Consider the following 12,852-nt stretch of genomic DNA (forward strand, 5'->3'; position numbering starts at 1 on the left):
CAAATTAATATAAGTTTACTTTTTGATAGGTTCTTTATGCTCTGGGATATAATTCCAGTCTCCAACAACTTAATTAGCTAAATATACAATGTAACCTTCCATCTGGTAGAGTAATTTAACAGGAATAATTGTGCACCACCATAACTCAACGAGACACCGAGGAAAACCATTGAAATGCTATTTCCTTTCCTTTGGAAGAGAATTATGTACAATTTCAGCATGCTTTGCATTTCTAACAGTTAAAGCCAACAGGGAGGTATCACTCTCATTTATATTACTTTCCCATGAGAAAATCAAAAGCGAAGTACAAAGCTTATGCCAATCTTCATGAATGGCTCTGTAATACTTATTTGGCTTTAGCTTGAACATGTTATTTGGCAACTAAAACCTTTAATTAGAACTGTGGGTTTGAAGAGATTTTTCAGTGAAAGTGCGTTTTGCAGGAGTTTGGAGAAGTGCAATCTTTACTGACCAACATATTCTACTTTGGATGATATGATACCACTTCTCTCTGTTTCTCTCTTTTTCCCATCTTTTAGACTTGTTTACTTTTCCGAAAATTTTCAACTGTCCCTGCCCTCGACACAGTAGAAGAAAAAATTGCTCATTCAAATCTAACTGAAGTTTGCTACTGACTTCAAAGAATTTCAGATATCATATGCAATATTTTGTAACTTACTTATCCAAACAGAAGAGACTTTGTCAAATAACATAACAATCACTTCACTTAAATTTCAACAGACATTGTGCTCTTAGAATCCTCCAGATTTTAGGATTGTTTTTTATTTAAGTTTCTTTAGGCTCAAAAGTAAAAAATGGTGGCTACTATCTAATTACTTACTTACAAAAATGATGCAAGCTACTTGTCAGTACTGATTTATAAAGTGTTTCTGAAAACACACACAGTTTGTGTTACTAAATCTTTAGGTAAACACATGACAGAGAACTTTGCAAATCAATTTTGGCTACTCAAAGGGCAGCAAAAGGAAAATGAAGATAGCATTTAGAATAAGACTGTATAATTAGTCAAGCCATCAAGAAGATTCAGCTTCTAGCACAACAGAGTGATAATTGGCAGGACAGAAGGTGATATACATACAAGTAGTAAAATTTGGGCCGAAACAAAAATACAACCAAAAATCTTTATCTAGGTCATCATTGAATAAGATTAGTCACCCATGCACAACACCTTGGCTTCCTGGATTAAAAGGAAGTGTTAAAGAAAGGATACAGGAGGAACAATCAAGTGTTGATGGAAAGATGAAGATGGCCTTTGGTCATCACTGTAGTGATGACTCCTGTTAAATCCCAGTGCAGACCTTGGCATGCATACTAAAGCATACCGATGCAAGCTCTTTACTCTCAAACAGTGTCATTCATTTTTAGTTGGTCTTAATGTGCCTCAGAATATTTTCCATGTTGCTGGAATTAGAGTGATATGGCACTGCTTCCTGTGCACCCCGTAGGAAGTTACAGAATGCAGTCAGACTTGGGATAGCTATAGCATGGCATGGTGGTTACAGTGGTGTTACACTTCCCAACAGCTGGTGGTTTCCAGATACTGTATCTGGAAAAAGCTGTTAGCAACAGTTTCTTCAGACTCACTCTTACGCCCTCTCTATGTACTGATAATGAACATTGGAAGGCTACAGAAGTCTGATGACTATATGGGAACAGAAATCATAAAAGAAGGGCTGGAAAGGAGGATATGTCTTTCTATTTTCCTGTTCTGCAGTAAGTGCTGGTGACTTTCTTCTGTCAAATCACCTAGTCTGAATTTACCAAGACTGTTTAGGAGGCAGGAATGTTCAGCATCTCTGAAAAACAGGATAAAATCAGGAAAAAAAAAAAAAAAAAAAAGAAATAAAATTTGCCTTCTTTCCCTGCCTCAATAAGCAAAGTGCCTCTCCCATTCGCTGTGCTTGCTCATAAACAGAGAGAAAAATAATGACTCTCTACTGAGACTGACTTCTTCATTTTGGCAGACACAATAATTGAGGGTTTGTGATTCTCTAAGCCTTTCTTTTTTTCACTGAAGACCAAAAGAAATCCAGCTTTTTCATATACTATTACTTCACAGGAGAATGTTTTCCTAGAAAATGCAAACAGAAATGGAATTTGGTGACATGAAAGGGAAAGGGAAAAAAACTTTCACACACAAAATGTTTTTCTTCTCAGTTTCAACCACTCCAGCAAATTACTGAGTCACTAAGTGCAGAAAGAATGATGTTCAAATTAATGTTCAAATTAATTTTTTTTTAAAAATTGCATCTACTGAGTTCTTATTCAGGAATCTTTCACTCTAATTACACGAGAGCTATGCTGTTATTCTACTGCCTAATCAGGTTAACATAATGTCATTTTTACAAAGTTGTTTTCATGACTATGCAGTACAGCCTTCTTCCTTTCTTTCATCACAACATTAAACTATCCTTCATCTCCTCTTTTTTTCCTGTGTGAAATTACACAATTTCCCCCTTGCAAACTAAAACTTTGTACTATCTGCTACTTAAGGAAAAAAAAACTGTGTTACATTTCCATTGAGCATATTTCCAGTTTTTGGTAAGCAAGTCACAAACATCTCCTTAAATAGTGCTACTGTGAGTGATACTCATATATCTAAGCAAAAATGCAAACTGTAAGCTTATAAAGTCCACGAGCAAAGAAAGATTCAACTGGCATAAAACCAAAAATAATACTAATATTGATTGACATTCCCATTCTGCAATGACTGTGCTAAATTCATGAAAGAAAAAACACTTTATACTTGATATGCTGATAATCCCAGGAATCTCTTCAAAACTCAAAGCATGAAGCAAAATGTAGAAATTCCACCACTAGGAATATTTTTGAAAACCACATATCTTTGAGATATTTAGAGAGCTCTGCAGCAACACCTCACACAGAAAATGAAATGCTACAGAGTGAAGAAAATGCAAACACTATGGGCAGTTGCCAGAATTTCTGTGTTCATTTTAACAAAGTGGAAAAAAAAAAAGAAAAAGGAAAAGCTTTCCTTGAGAACCTTTTGCCTATCAAACCCATGTGACTTGCTACACTTCTGTCAGCTTTACAGCAATCTCTTCAAACAGATAATATTTTCCCAGATCAATAGACCACTGAATTATGGAGATCAGCAATCAAAAGTTTTCCATATTAAATGATCATGTTTTAAAAAGTGCACAGCTCCCATCAGAGCTCTTACAGCAGTCAGTATAAATTTCAAAAGTGTTTAGTAATGGGGAGGAATTTTCAAACCTCTCTGGGCAATGTAGACACATTAGTATCATTGGAAGTTAATGAGCCATGTGCTGCTCAAGACTTTTGGGTGTTTTGCAGAAAGCTCACACATTACAACAGGTATCCATGGTGAAATCTTGGGCATTTTTAAAATTTGCTCTTAGTCTATTTCGGCCAAATTCTATTCTCAGCTACAGATGTATAGCTTCTCCTTATGGTATATTTATCTGTCCAGTGAAGCAATAACTCCCCTTGCTCTGCTCTTTTTGAAAGTCTGTCAACACACAGCATCTGAATGCAGCTGTGCAAAGAGCTGCATCTCCTGGCCTCTAGCCCCTAGGACAGTCCCAATCCTCCATGCAGCTAAACTGCGCAAAGCCTACTGCTAGCAAGTTCTGCTGCATCTTGTAAGGGAAGGAATAATCCACATGCCTGAGAGGTACTGAATAATTACAGCCAGTGCACTGGTACACTAAGTCTGGTACCTCACTGTAAGCATACAGACAGCACAGCTGTTAAGCACTACCCTAGTTACCTATGTAGCCAGATGTCAGAAGAATAAAAATTGGACAGAATATTTTCTCCTTAGCCATAGTCCATCCACATTCATTTTTAAAAGTTTAACAAGGAGTTGATACATCAGGACTGGGCTATATAGATTACTGAGAAAGTAAGCAAGAAGGTCTCAGGACTTGCAATGCCTGTGTAACGCTCAGTGTTCTCTGGTAGGGAAGAACATATCAGGACATCATGAGGGAATCACACTTTTTGCTTCACATTAAATCTGATCTTAGAGTAACAGATTCAACCAGAATTGTCTTTAACGAGCATTACATTAAAGCTGAAATGAAAGATACCTCTGTATTCCATATTATGCTTACGGCAAATAAAATTGAGAAGCAAACCAAAACTGCGATTAAAGCCTATAAAAGGTATTCCCTTCTGGAGGCTGAAAGGAATGTAAGATTCACTTTCATATGAATTGCTGACTTCATGCAGGTTCAGCAGCACAGAAAGTTTACCAGGAGCCAGTGGCAATAAGCGTTCATAGCCCTAAGGAAAGGAAAAGAGGTTCACCCCTTATGGCAAAGGTCAGATTTCTGCAGGCTTATAGCTTGCCCATAGATATGAGTGTTCGTGGGACATCTTTGTCTAGATTTGTCCCTTGAGGATGACACCGGCTCCACAATGTCCCCTCTGCCTGGAGGATGGCCCTATTACCACTCAGATAAGTTTAGGGTCATTTGACTTGTGTCAGTCTGGTTCCTGTTGCTTTTACTCTCAACCTGATGAGCAATCATTGGAACCTTTGTGGGGATGTAGCTGAAGGCTGGAATTACAAATCCAGGACAGGCAGAGACTGAACATGTAAACAGGATATTTAACAGTTGCTATTTTCATGGATGCAGAGAGCTATTGAGTACGCTCCCTTGCTAACACACAACGTGCTTTACACTTCATTTCTATATGCTTATCAGAATCACTATGTAAATTTCATAAAAGCAGTCATGTTAATGATTATATTAATATTTGACTATATGTTCTGCAGATATCTTTTCAGAGAGTCATCATGTCCTTTGTCCAGCTTTGTAACTGATGCATTGCATGCCCAAATATTTGGAATAACATATAGAAAACATCTGGATTTAATTATATTATAGTCCTCTTATGCAGACAATGGGAATTGAATTAAGGAATATTTTGAAACCCCCACAGAGATATAAAAGTATTAGCAGCTGCACGAGAACTTTACTATTACAGTGTTTGAAAATGTTTTGTTTTACAGATCAACAGTCTGACACATCATAAATATCAATCATAACATTTAAGATACATAAATATGGAAGAAAAATTAAAACTTGCTTTCAGAAACTTAGATAAATTCATAGCATTTAGAAAATGTAGAATGTATTCTTTTGTTTAAAAAATGAAAATGTATAGCCTATTGGCACGGGAAATGTATGTTGTACAGTGGAATTAAGAAGAGAACCAAGTACAGGTTTATTGCAACTGAACAGCCTGAGCAAGATTTCATGGAATCTTGTTATACTGCCACCATATTTTTCAATGATCACTTTGAATAATTCAGACAGAATAAATCAGCATTTTGCTTTTCATTCTTTCAAAAATATTTGGGGACATAATACATGCTTAGAGAATCTACTCTAAACTATTAGATGCAGACTGGATTTTCTTTCAGAATGTATAGTGCTTCCAAATGCCACTTCTTTTCAAGTCAGTACCAGTTTTGCACTTAGTTTTCAATCTCCCAGTGGCTAAATTACATTCAAAGGCTGTTAGCACAGTAGGGGGTCAGACTTTCCCTCTGAATGTAACTATATCACTCAACAGCAGACTCATGCAATAAGAGACCTAATGTTTTCTTTTCTTTTTCTTTTTTCCTCTCCTAGTGTCTCCCTGCATTCCTGGATACCGGTCACTGCACCAAAGACCTGAGGTAACAGCCACATGGACTCCACCATCATCCTTCTAGCTTTATGGTGCAGAAAAAGACAAGTCTACAGTTCACCTGCTGTCAAGAAAAAAAGTTTTATTTGCTAAACCCTCTGAAACATTCTGAAATGTTCAAATGAACATTTTATTGTAAATTTGACATTCTCGTGAGTAAAAAGCATATGCAAACATATGCATGTATGCACATTCATAGAGATATGCATATAGCCTTTTTCAACCCAGGTCACAAAATTCAACATTAATCCAATTTTTTCTCTTTTCATGAATTCTCTTCACAGCATCCTGAAAAAATGTGCCTTCAGGCAGCATATCATCTGAAGTAGATACTATATCTACCATGCAAAAGAGAGAGAGAGAGAGCTATTAAACCCAGAAGTAATACTGAGATAAAGACAATACCACAAAAGATCCATGAAATTACAGTTTGTTTAGAAACTAAGTTCATCAGGACTGAAGCTTGCACAAGCTGTTAGGAGTGGGAAATAATGACTCTTGATACCATGTGGTCAAGCCAACCTTGTAAAGATACAGTCAGGATCTTTGAGCTTACTCTTAGTAACATCCTGAATAGGCTTTGCGGATTATGATATATGCCTTGTTGGTGGACAGCCTGGTTAAAATAAAGGGTGAAAGAAATCTCAGTAAGGGGATTGAATGAACTACTCTAACTCACCTGTTTTACGGAGTGGAAAATCATCCTTGGCATCCTGTGATCCTGGTAAAGTGTATTTGTATGGCGGCGAGGCCCCACTCAGGGGTGGAGAGCTTTGATCCAGTGAGGTATGGTGGGCAGCCCTGCAGCAGACACAGAGAGGTCACAAATTAGCAGGCACTGAGGTGACCAGCAGTAACTATCTACACGTGTTGTACACATGTCTCAGCTGTGTTTATGTTCTTGCTCCTCTAAGTGTGCACAAACCACAGGCTCATGTAACAAATTTCTTACTTTTACAGTAAGTTATGGAACTCCTCGGGATTCCCAAGAATGTACTATTTGCACTCATTATAAAAGTCACATAGGATAAGAGTCATGTTGACCTACAGACAGGATCTGTCACCAGTTTGGAAAACTGACCATTTCAGATTGTTGTATTTTAATGTGAACCAGCTGAGGCACAGCAAAAGCCATTTAAAATCCTGTTTATTACATACAAATAGATATACATTGACCCAGCCTTTTCCAACAAAAAGACAGGGGTGGGATGGGGGTGGTGTTATATGAAATGAATCAAAAATATTGAGATATTACTATCTCTTGAAAAAAATGTAAACCATTTAGACAGGGAAGTTAAAACTTGCATTCAAGTTCATTTTATAAGTTTTCTGGGCATACAACTCTGCAGAACACAACACGTCAGCAGAGGAATTCTAAACTGAAGCGCACTTTCTGACAAATGCTGAATGAAGGAAAGAGTATGGGCAGATTTTTCTGAACATGTAAATAGTACATTGCAAAGCAATTGCATCGTTTGGCTCAATGACAGGTTTTTTTTTTGTTTGGTTGATATTTTTGTTTAGAGGAGGAGAGGGGAAAAGAGGGAAACTTTTGTACTTTGTGCTTGTCTAAACATCATTTTACTTACAGAGCCTCTCCCTTTCTTTTAAATGTTTAATCGTGTAATGCTGTGTTTTTTGTCAAAGAGAAGCACTAACATGAAAGTTTCCCTCATGTAGCAGAAGACATCTCCCTGTAGAATGCATAATTCTCATACATCTGAAGACCAGAATAAGTTCAGACCATTAGTTCAGAACTCATGCGTACTCAAGAGAATTTTACACATTATTTGGAAATTATTTACTTCTAGAAGAAACAATGTAATTGTGTATTAAATCATGTTATCACTGTTATCAGTGCTCTGATTAGCTAAAGGAGAAGCCCAGATGAAAGTGCTTCAGTAATGCTTTTTAAAAAGAACAAGTACTAGGTTAAAATCTAGTGTACCATATGCATTTCTGTTTGTCTGACCTGTAAAGATTAGTTTGGGGATAATATTGAAATTCTTTTAGAAATGCATCCGAAGTTCTTTTCTTCTTTTTTCTTTTTTTTTTTTTTTTTTTTTCAATTGACTTTTAAAAACATGTCTGTTGTAATAAAGAAGTTAAAAATATATTAATTAGTTAAAAATAAAGAAAAAAAAAAAGGGGGAGTAATCACTGTAAGCTCTTGGAACAGTAATATATCCATAACAGAATCTGAAAAAATCACTTGATTAAGTGGCCTAAGCATATTCTTATCAATGTCAAGCCATCATCAGAATGTTGTTTTGAATCAGAGGTTTCTTACTCTATCAGAGTAAAAAAAGTTAAAAGATCCATTATATTTGTGATTTACTTACAGGATATAAATAACTTCACTGGAAAACAGGATCTCTTCAAGAAGAAACAAGCTGTGATTGATTCAAAATCCGAGTAAGTCAAGCACAAATTGTTCTAAGTGTAAAAACTGAAGAGACTTGGAAAAATGGCAAGTGTAGTTGGAAAATTTGTGATGGCATCAAGAGATTAAGCAGTTGAAATAAAAGGTTTATATAAATTTCAGACACCAGTCTGCTCTGTATACCTCTCATGTCATTACTGTCTACCAAGTACTCTTCAGCTCAGCTAGATATATTACACATATATATCATATATATATTTTTTGCTAACTGCTTGCTTGTTCTTCCATCTTGTTCTGGAGTTAGACTCCCAACATCCCCACTGAAGAAGCATTCTGTCTACTGTTAGGAGATACCTCGATAAGGCAAGGAAACAGCTGAACACTGAACATACGTGTACCAGAGCTTGGGGTGGCGGCTCACGGAATGATTCTTTCCATTTGCTGGAGAGTCTTTTGTTGCTGATTTACTTAACAGGAACTCCTGAAGTTTTTGCTTCACTTCTGTACTGGCTACTGCCCCTAAGACAAAAAAAAAAATGAAACACATCTCATCTTTATTTATTTTATTTTTATTTTAAAGAAAACAAAAACCAAACCAAACCAAACCAAAACAACAACAAAAAAACAGGAACAAAACAATCTATGTCCTTACTGCTGAGAGAGTTGTAAACCATAAAAAGCATTGGTGGAAATCAGTCAAAAGGAGGTATCGTTTGGATTGTTTGCTTGTAGAAGACTAAAGTTGGCCACAAACCAGAAAATCAATGAAGTCATGAGGAATATTACATCAGTAGATGAGTCCATTTATCCAGAGCCAGATATATCCAAAGAATTTAAATCATTTCCTAATAATACCCAAATCCAAAAACAATGAAAAAACTAAAAAGCAAATGACAAAAGGTCATTTTGAAGTAGCAGTGAAGAATGTTTGCACTTTCTGTAAATTGATGGTAGGGCAGTGCATGTCAATGTCAAGTAAACTGATTCCCTCTTCCAACATGGGGAACGCTTTCTTACTCATAGCCATAATATTCTTTGTAAATAGAACATAAAAGAAAAAAAAAATCTTTCAGTTTTTCCCAAACAGTGATAAAAAAGAGAAGGAAGTGATTCTCTGAAAGTAGCCGTACTCAGGAATACTGATACTCTAAGTATTTGGTTACCCAACAGCATAGTTAGCCAGTGAGCACGTCTCCCTGTGACCTGATTCCCATAAAGCACTTCTATTACCCCTCAGCTTCAGACCCTAACGGCACCCTTCGTACTTTCCTTCCCTCCTTTACTCAGTAAGCAGATCAGTAGCAGCATATGCTAGGGCTGGGGGTCATAAGTGCTGCTTGGCTAGGTGCAGTGTAACGAGCAAGCCAAATGGAGAAAGGCACCATTGAGCTGCTCATCTTTGGTGTGAGAACAAAGAAAGTCAAACTGTTTATATGAATGCTGATTTTCATATCCCTTATAGGATCCTTTTTTTGGTTGGAGTTTCTGTTACCCTTCTCCTTCTGGGTGGTTTAAATAATTTATTAATGTTACAGAGAGCAAGTAACCCATCTAGATTAGGATGAAAAGGTTAAAGGAACAACCTCAGACTGTTAATGCGCTACCAGAAAACATAGACAAAGGAATTCCATAGACAAAGGAATGGAGGTATTCCTCAGTTTCCCCCAAAGAATGTAAAACTAACATCATCACGGCAATATGATGCTTTTATGATTCAATGTTTACCAAAGTAAAGGAAGCCCTACAGACACTAAATTATAAAGTCTACAGTATGGCAAACTATTGAACTGATACAGTTTTCCAAGAAAAAAAAGCAGGAGTATATGTTTCCCATGAGTACTATGTACAACTCTTTTCTTGTTTGGTCTTTATTTAGTTAGAATCTTGCTCAATTAGAAGGGCAGATACCAATATCTACATGTGGCAGTTTCATTTTAAATACCTTCACAATGTATCTTCATGACCTGACTTTTAAGCTGACCTGACTGAAGTGAATTATTTGTATCTGTCTCCCTCTAGTGAGCATCAAATTCCAACAGTATCTTTTGTCATTTATCTCAGAGCTATATATGAGCTAGAAATAACTTCCTGTTGGGTCTCATGAAAAGGTATATGAAGAAAAATAAGGCAGTTTCAAGAAGTACTGTCTTTGTAACTAAGAAAAAAGTATTTAGATGTCTCAGGTGAAGATACTCATAAACACTTCATAATATTTTCAGTCTTGAAAAAATGCTCAAATAACCTCACTATTAACATAGATTGCTGGTTGGTAGTGATATATGTATTAGGAAATAAGCTTTTCAGAGAGAAATTCAAGTGAAGATTTAGGCTTTCAAACTCCCTCCTATTTCATAAAAAGAGACTCGTATCTACAAGTCTGTCAGAATATGCTTTCCTGCAGTTCTCCAAATCTGCACACAAAACAGCAGAGTTGTTTTGTGCAACAGGTGGTTCTGCCTTTCTGCAAGCACAGCTTCAACTGTCACAGACTTGCTTCAGGTCTCTTCAGCTGGGAGAAGATAAAGGGGAATATATTAATTTTGTATTAGAATTCAGGGTACATTAGCACTTACTTTCTCGGACTCTTTCTTTGCCTCTGAGGGGAGGAAGCTGCTGTTCCCTGCGATGCCTCTCCAGTTCCTGCTCTTGTCTCTGTTGCTCCAGTTTCTGCTCTTTTTCGAGAAGTTCTTGCTGCTGTTTAATGGCTAAGAGTTCCTGTTGTAACTTGCACAAAACAAAAAGACATGAGAATGTGCAGCTTGCAGTGTTTTGTAGGTCAGTCCTGGTCAAAACAACTCCCTTGAATAACAGAGCACTAGTGCTTTTTTTAGTGCTTACTCTTATTTTTATCTCTTAACTGCCTTTCCTCAGACTTTTTATCAGCACAGTGCATCACCAGCTGTCACTAAAATGAACTCTAACATCAAGTAGCAGCTGACTGCTGTGCTTTCTTTTCTTTCTGTTTTGCCAAAAATGCATGAATACTGCATAATAGTCTTTGCCAAAGTATTACCAAACCGCGGCTGCTGTACTCAGTTGCATTTGTCAGCTTCAGCCAGCAGAAGCTTCGCAAAGTAGTATAATGACAAGTAGATCAGAAAGAAAAATTAAAATTAAATGGAAGAACATAAATTCCCAGCCAAAATCCATTAGAGCAATCCTACCACAACATATGCAACCCCATACATATATTTATTTGTTTGTTTGTTTAAATGTCATGTGAGGCAGATCACAGAAGAGTGAAAATATTTGTAGGCCCTACCTTTGTTTAAAATGCAAATATTCCATACTTATCCACTGATTTGTGGGCACAAATTCAGATTGCAGCCAAATAAATAAGTCTTTTCATGTGCTCAGAATTGTGCACACAGAGAAGACAGCCATATTGTAGTCTGGCTGAAAAAAATAACACTGTAAAATTGGTATGTTGACTTTCAGTGCATTTAGCAGCTTCATGAGCTTGGGAAGTCTAATAATATGACCTTGGTTTGCTAGGTACAACTTGCTGGTAATGTTTTTTTCTTGAAAAGGCTTATATCACCCAGACACATAGGAGTAAGCACTCACTGTCCATCTCTCAGACACAGCGAATCTTTCATGAACACTCTCTTTTCATGTCTGCCTAAACATACACGGTTTGCAATAAACTGAAGGATAAATGAGAAATGTTGCTACCTTTATGTGCTCCTGGAGCTGGGCCTGGTGCTGGCGGGTCAGGTTTTCATGCTGTTTCTGAAACTCTGCAATCAGCAGTTGTTTCTGAATTTGCTGCTGCTGCTGGATCAGAAGTAGTTCCTGCTGTAGCTGCTTTTCACGCATAATTGGGTCCACCATGGGAACCATCATCCTGAGATCAGTTCGTAAGTCTAATGGTGAGATAGGCTCTAATCCCACAGGAACCTCTGACTTCACATCCACTGAGAAAAGAAAACAACAAAACATATCTACATTTAAATATAATCAGAGAAATAGAATAGAGATGACTCTTACTGATGAAAAAAAGACAGTTTCACTCATAGACTCCCTCAGTTTACAGAGCCAACAAGAATGCAAACTATACTGTATGCAACCTTCTGATATTTCTACTAGCAACCTGAGATTTTCCAAATTATTTTATTATTCTGTTTCTGTTCTCTGCAAAAATATTTCCAGATTAATATTCTGCTAAATAGATTAACAAGCAATCGAGGTCTAAAACCATGTCACAGCCTTGGGGAGCAGTATTTTTTGAGAACCTCATAGGTACTACGACAGCTTAACCACAAACACTTGAGGCACTTCTTCAAGTGAGATGAAGGCAGTAGTTCTCACTGGGTTGCAAGAGATTTCCCTAAAAAGTGAAAGCTAGGACATAGATTATCCAAGGATTGTGTTATGCATAAATAGCTATTGCATATATCTGGCTTTGTAGCAAACACACAGGAATGAGTCACATGAAATAGGAAAATAATTAGACATACAAGATGAGAAGTTACGATAAAGCTTCATCAAAAAGTGACCACTGTCTTTGGAATGGATTAGGCCTAATACCCTCTGTATAAATTTCAAGAAAATCAAAACACATTATTTCAATTTGCTGCCATAATGGTATATACTTATAATCTAGTATTAAAGTAGTTACTGCAGAATCTTGTAGTTTTTCATCTCCTGATTTAAATAGAAGGGACTAAAAAGCAGAACAAAAAAGAGAGACCTGATGATTTTCATCATGGTACTTCTAAAGTCCAGCTTTTCATATTAAATGACAAGACAGAACATAA

General features: G+C 36.7%; 1 protein-coding gene across 9 annotated transcripts in view; it reads right to left on the reverse strand.

Moving 5' to 3' along the window:
* Positions 1–12,852, reverse strand: part of HDAC9 (histone deacetylase 9) — a gene marked incomplete at both ends in the record, with an annotated part of 403,985 nt that overhangs the window by 204,036 nt on the left and 187,097 nt on the right. For 4 of the 9 annotated variants that reach the window (XM_079538447.1, XM_079538448.1, XM_079538446.1 and 1 more), the window contains 4 exons: positions 6,389–6,510; positions 8,485–8,611; positions 10,666–10,816; positions 11,768–12,009. In XM_079538447.1, coding sequence (XP_079394573.1) covers positions 6,389–6,510; positions 8,485–8,611; positions 10,666–10,816; positions 11,768–12,009 — 642 coding nt within the window. Of the gene's footprint in view, positions 1–6,388; positions 6,511–8,484; positions 8,612–10,665; positions 10,817–11,767; positions 12,010–12,852 lie in introns of those variants that run through there. The other 5 variants (XM_079538449.1, XM_079538451.1, XM_079538450.1 and 2 more) reach the window with 5 other exon arrangements.

This window comes from Tetrao urogallus (genome assembly GCF_951394365.1).
Source record: "Tetrao urogallus genome assembly, chromosome: 7".
Taxonomy (NCBI): Eukaryota; Metazoa; Chordata; class Aves; order Galliformes; family Phasianidae; genus Tetrao; species Tetrao urogallus.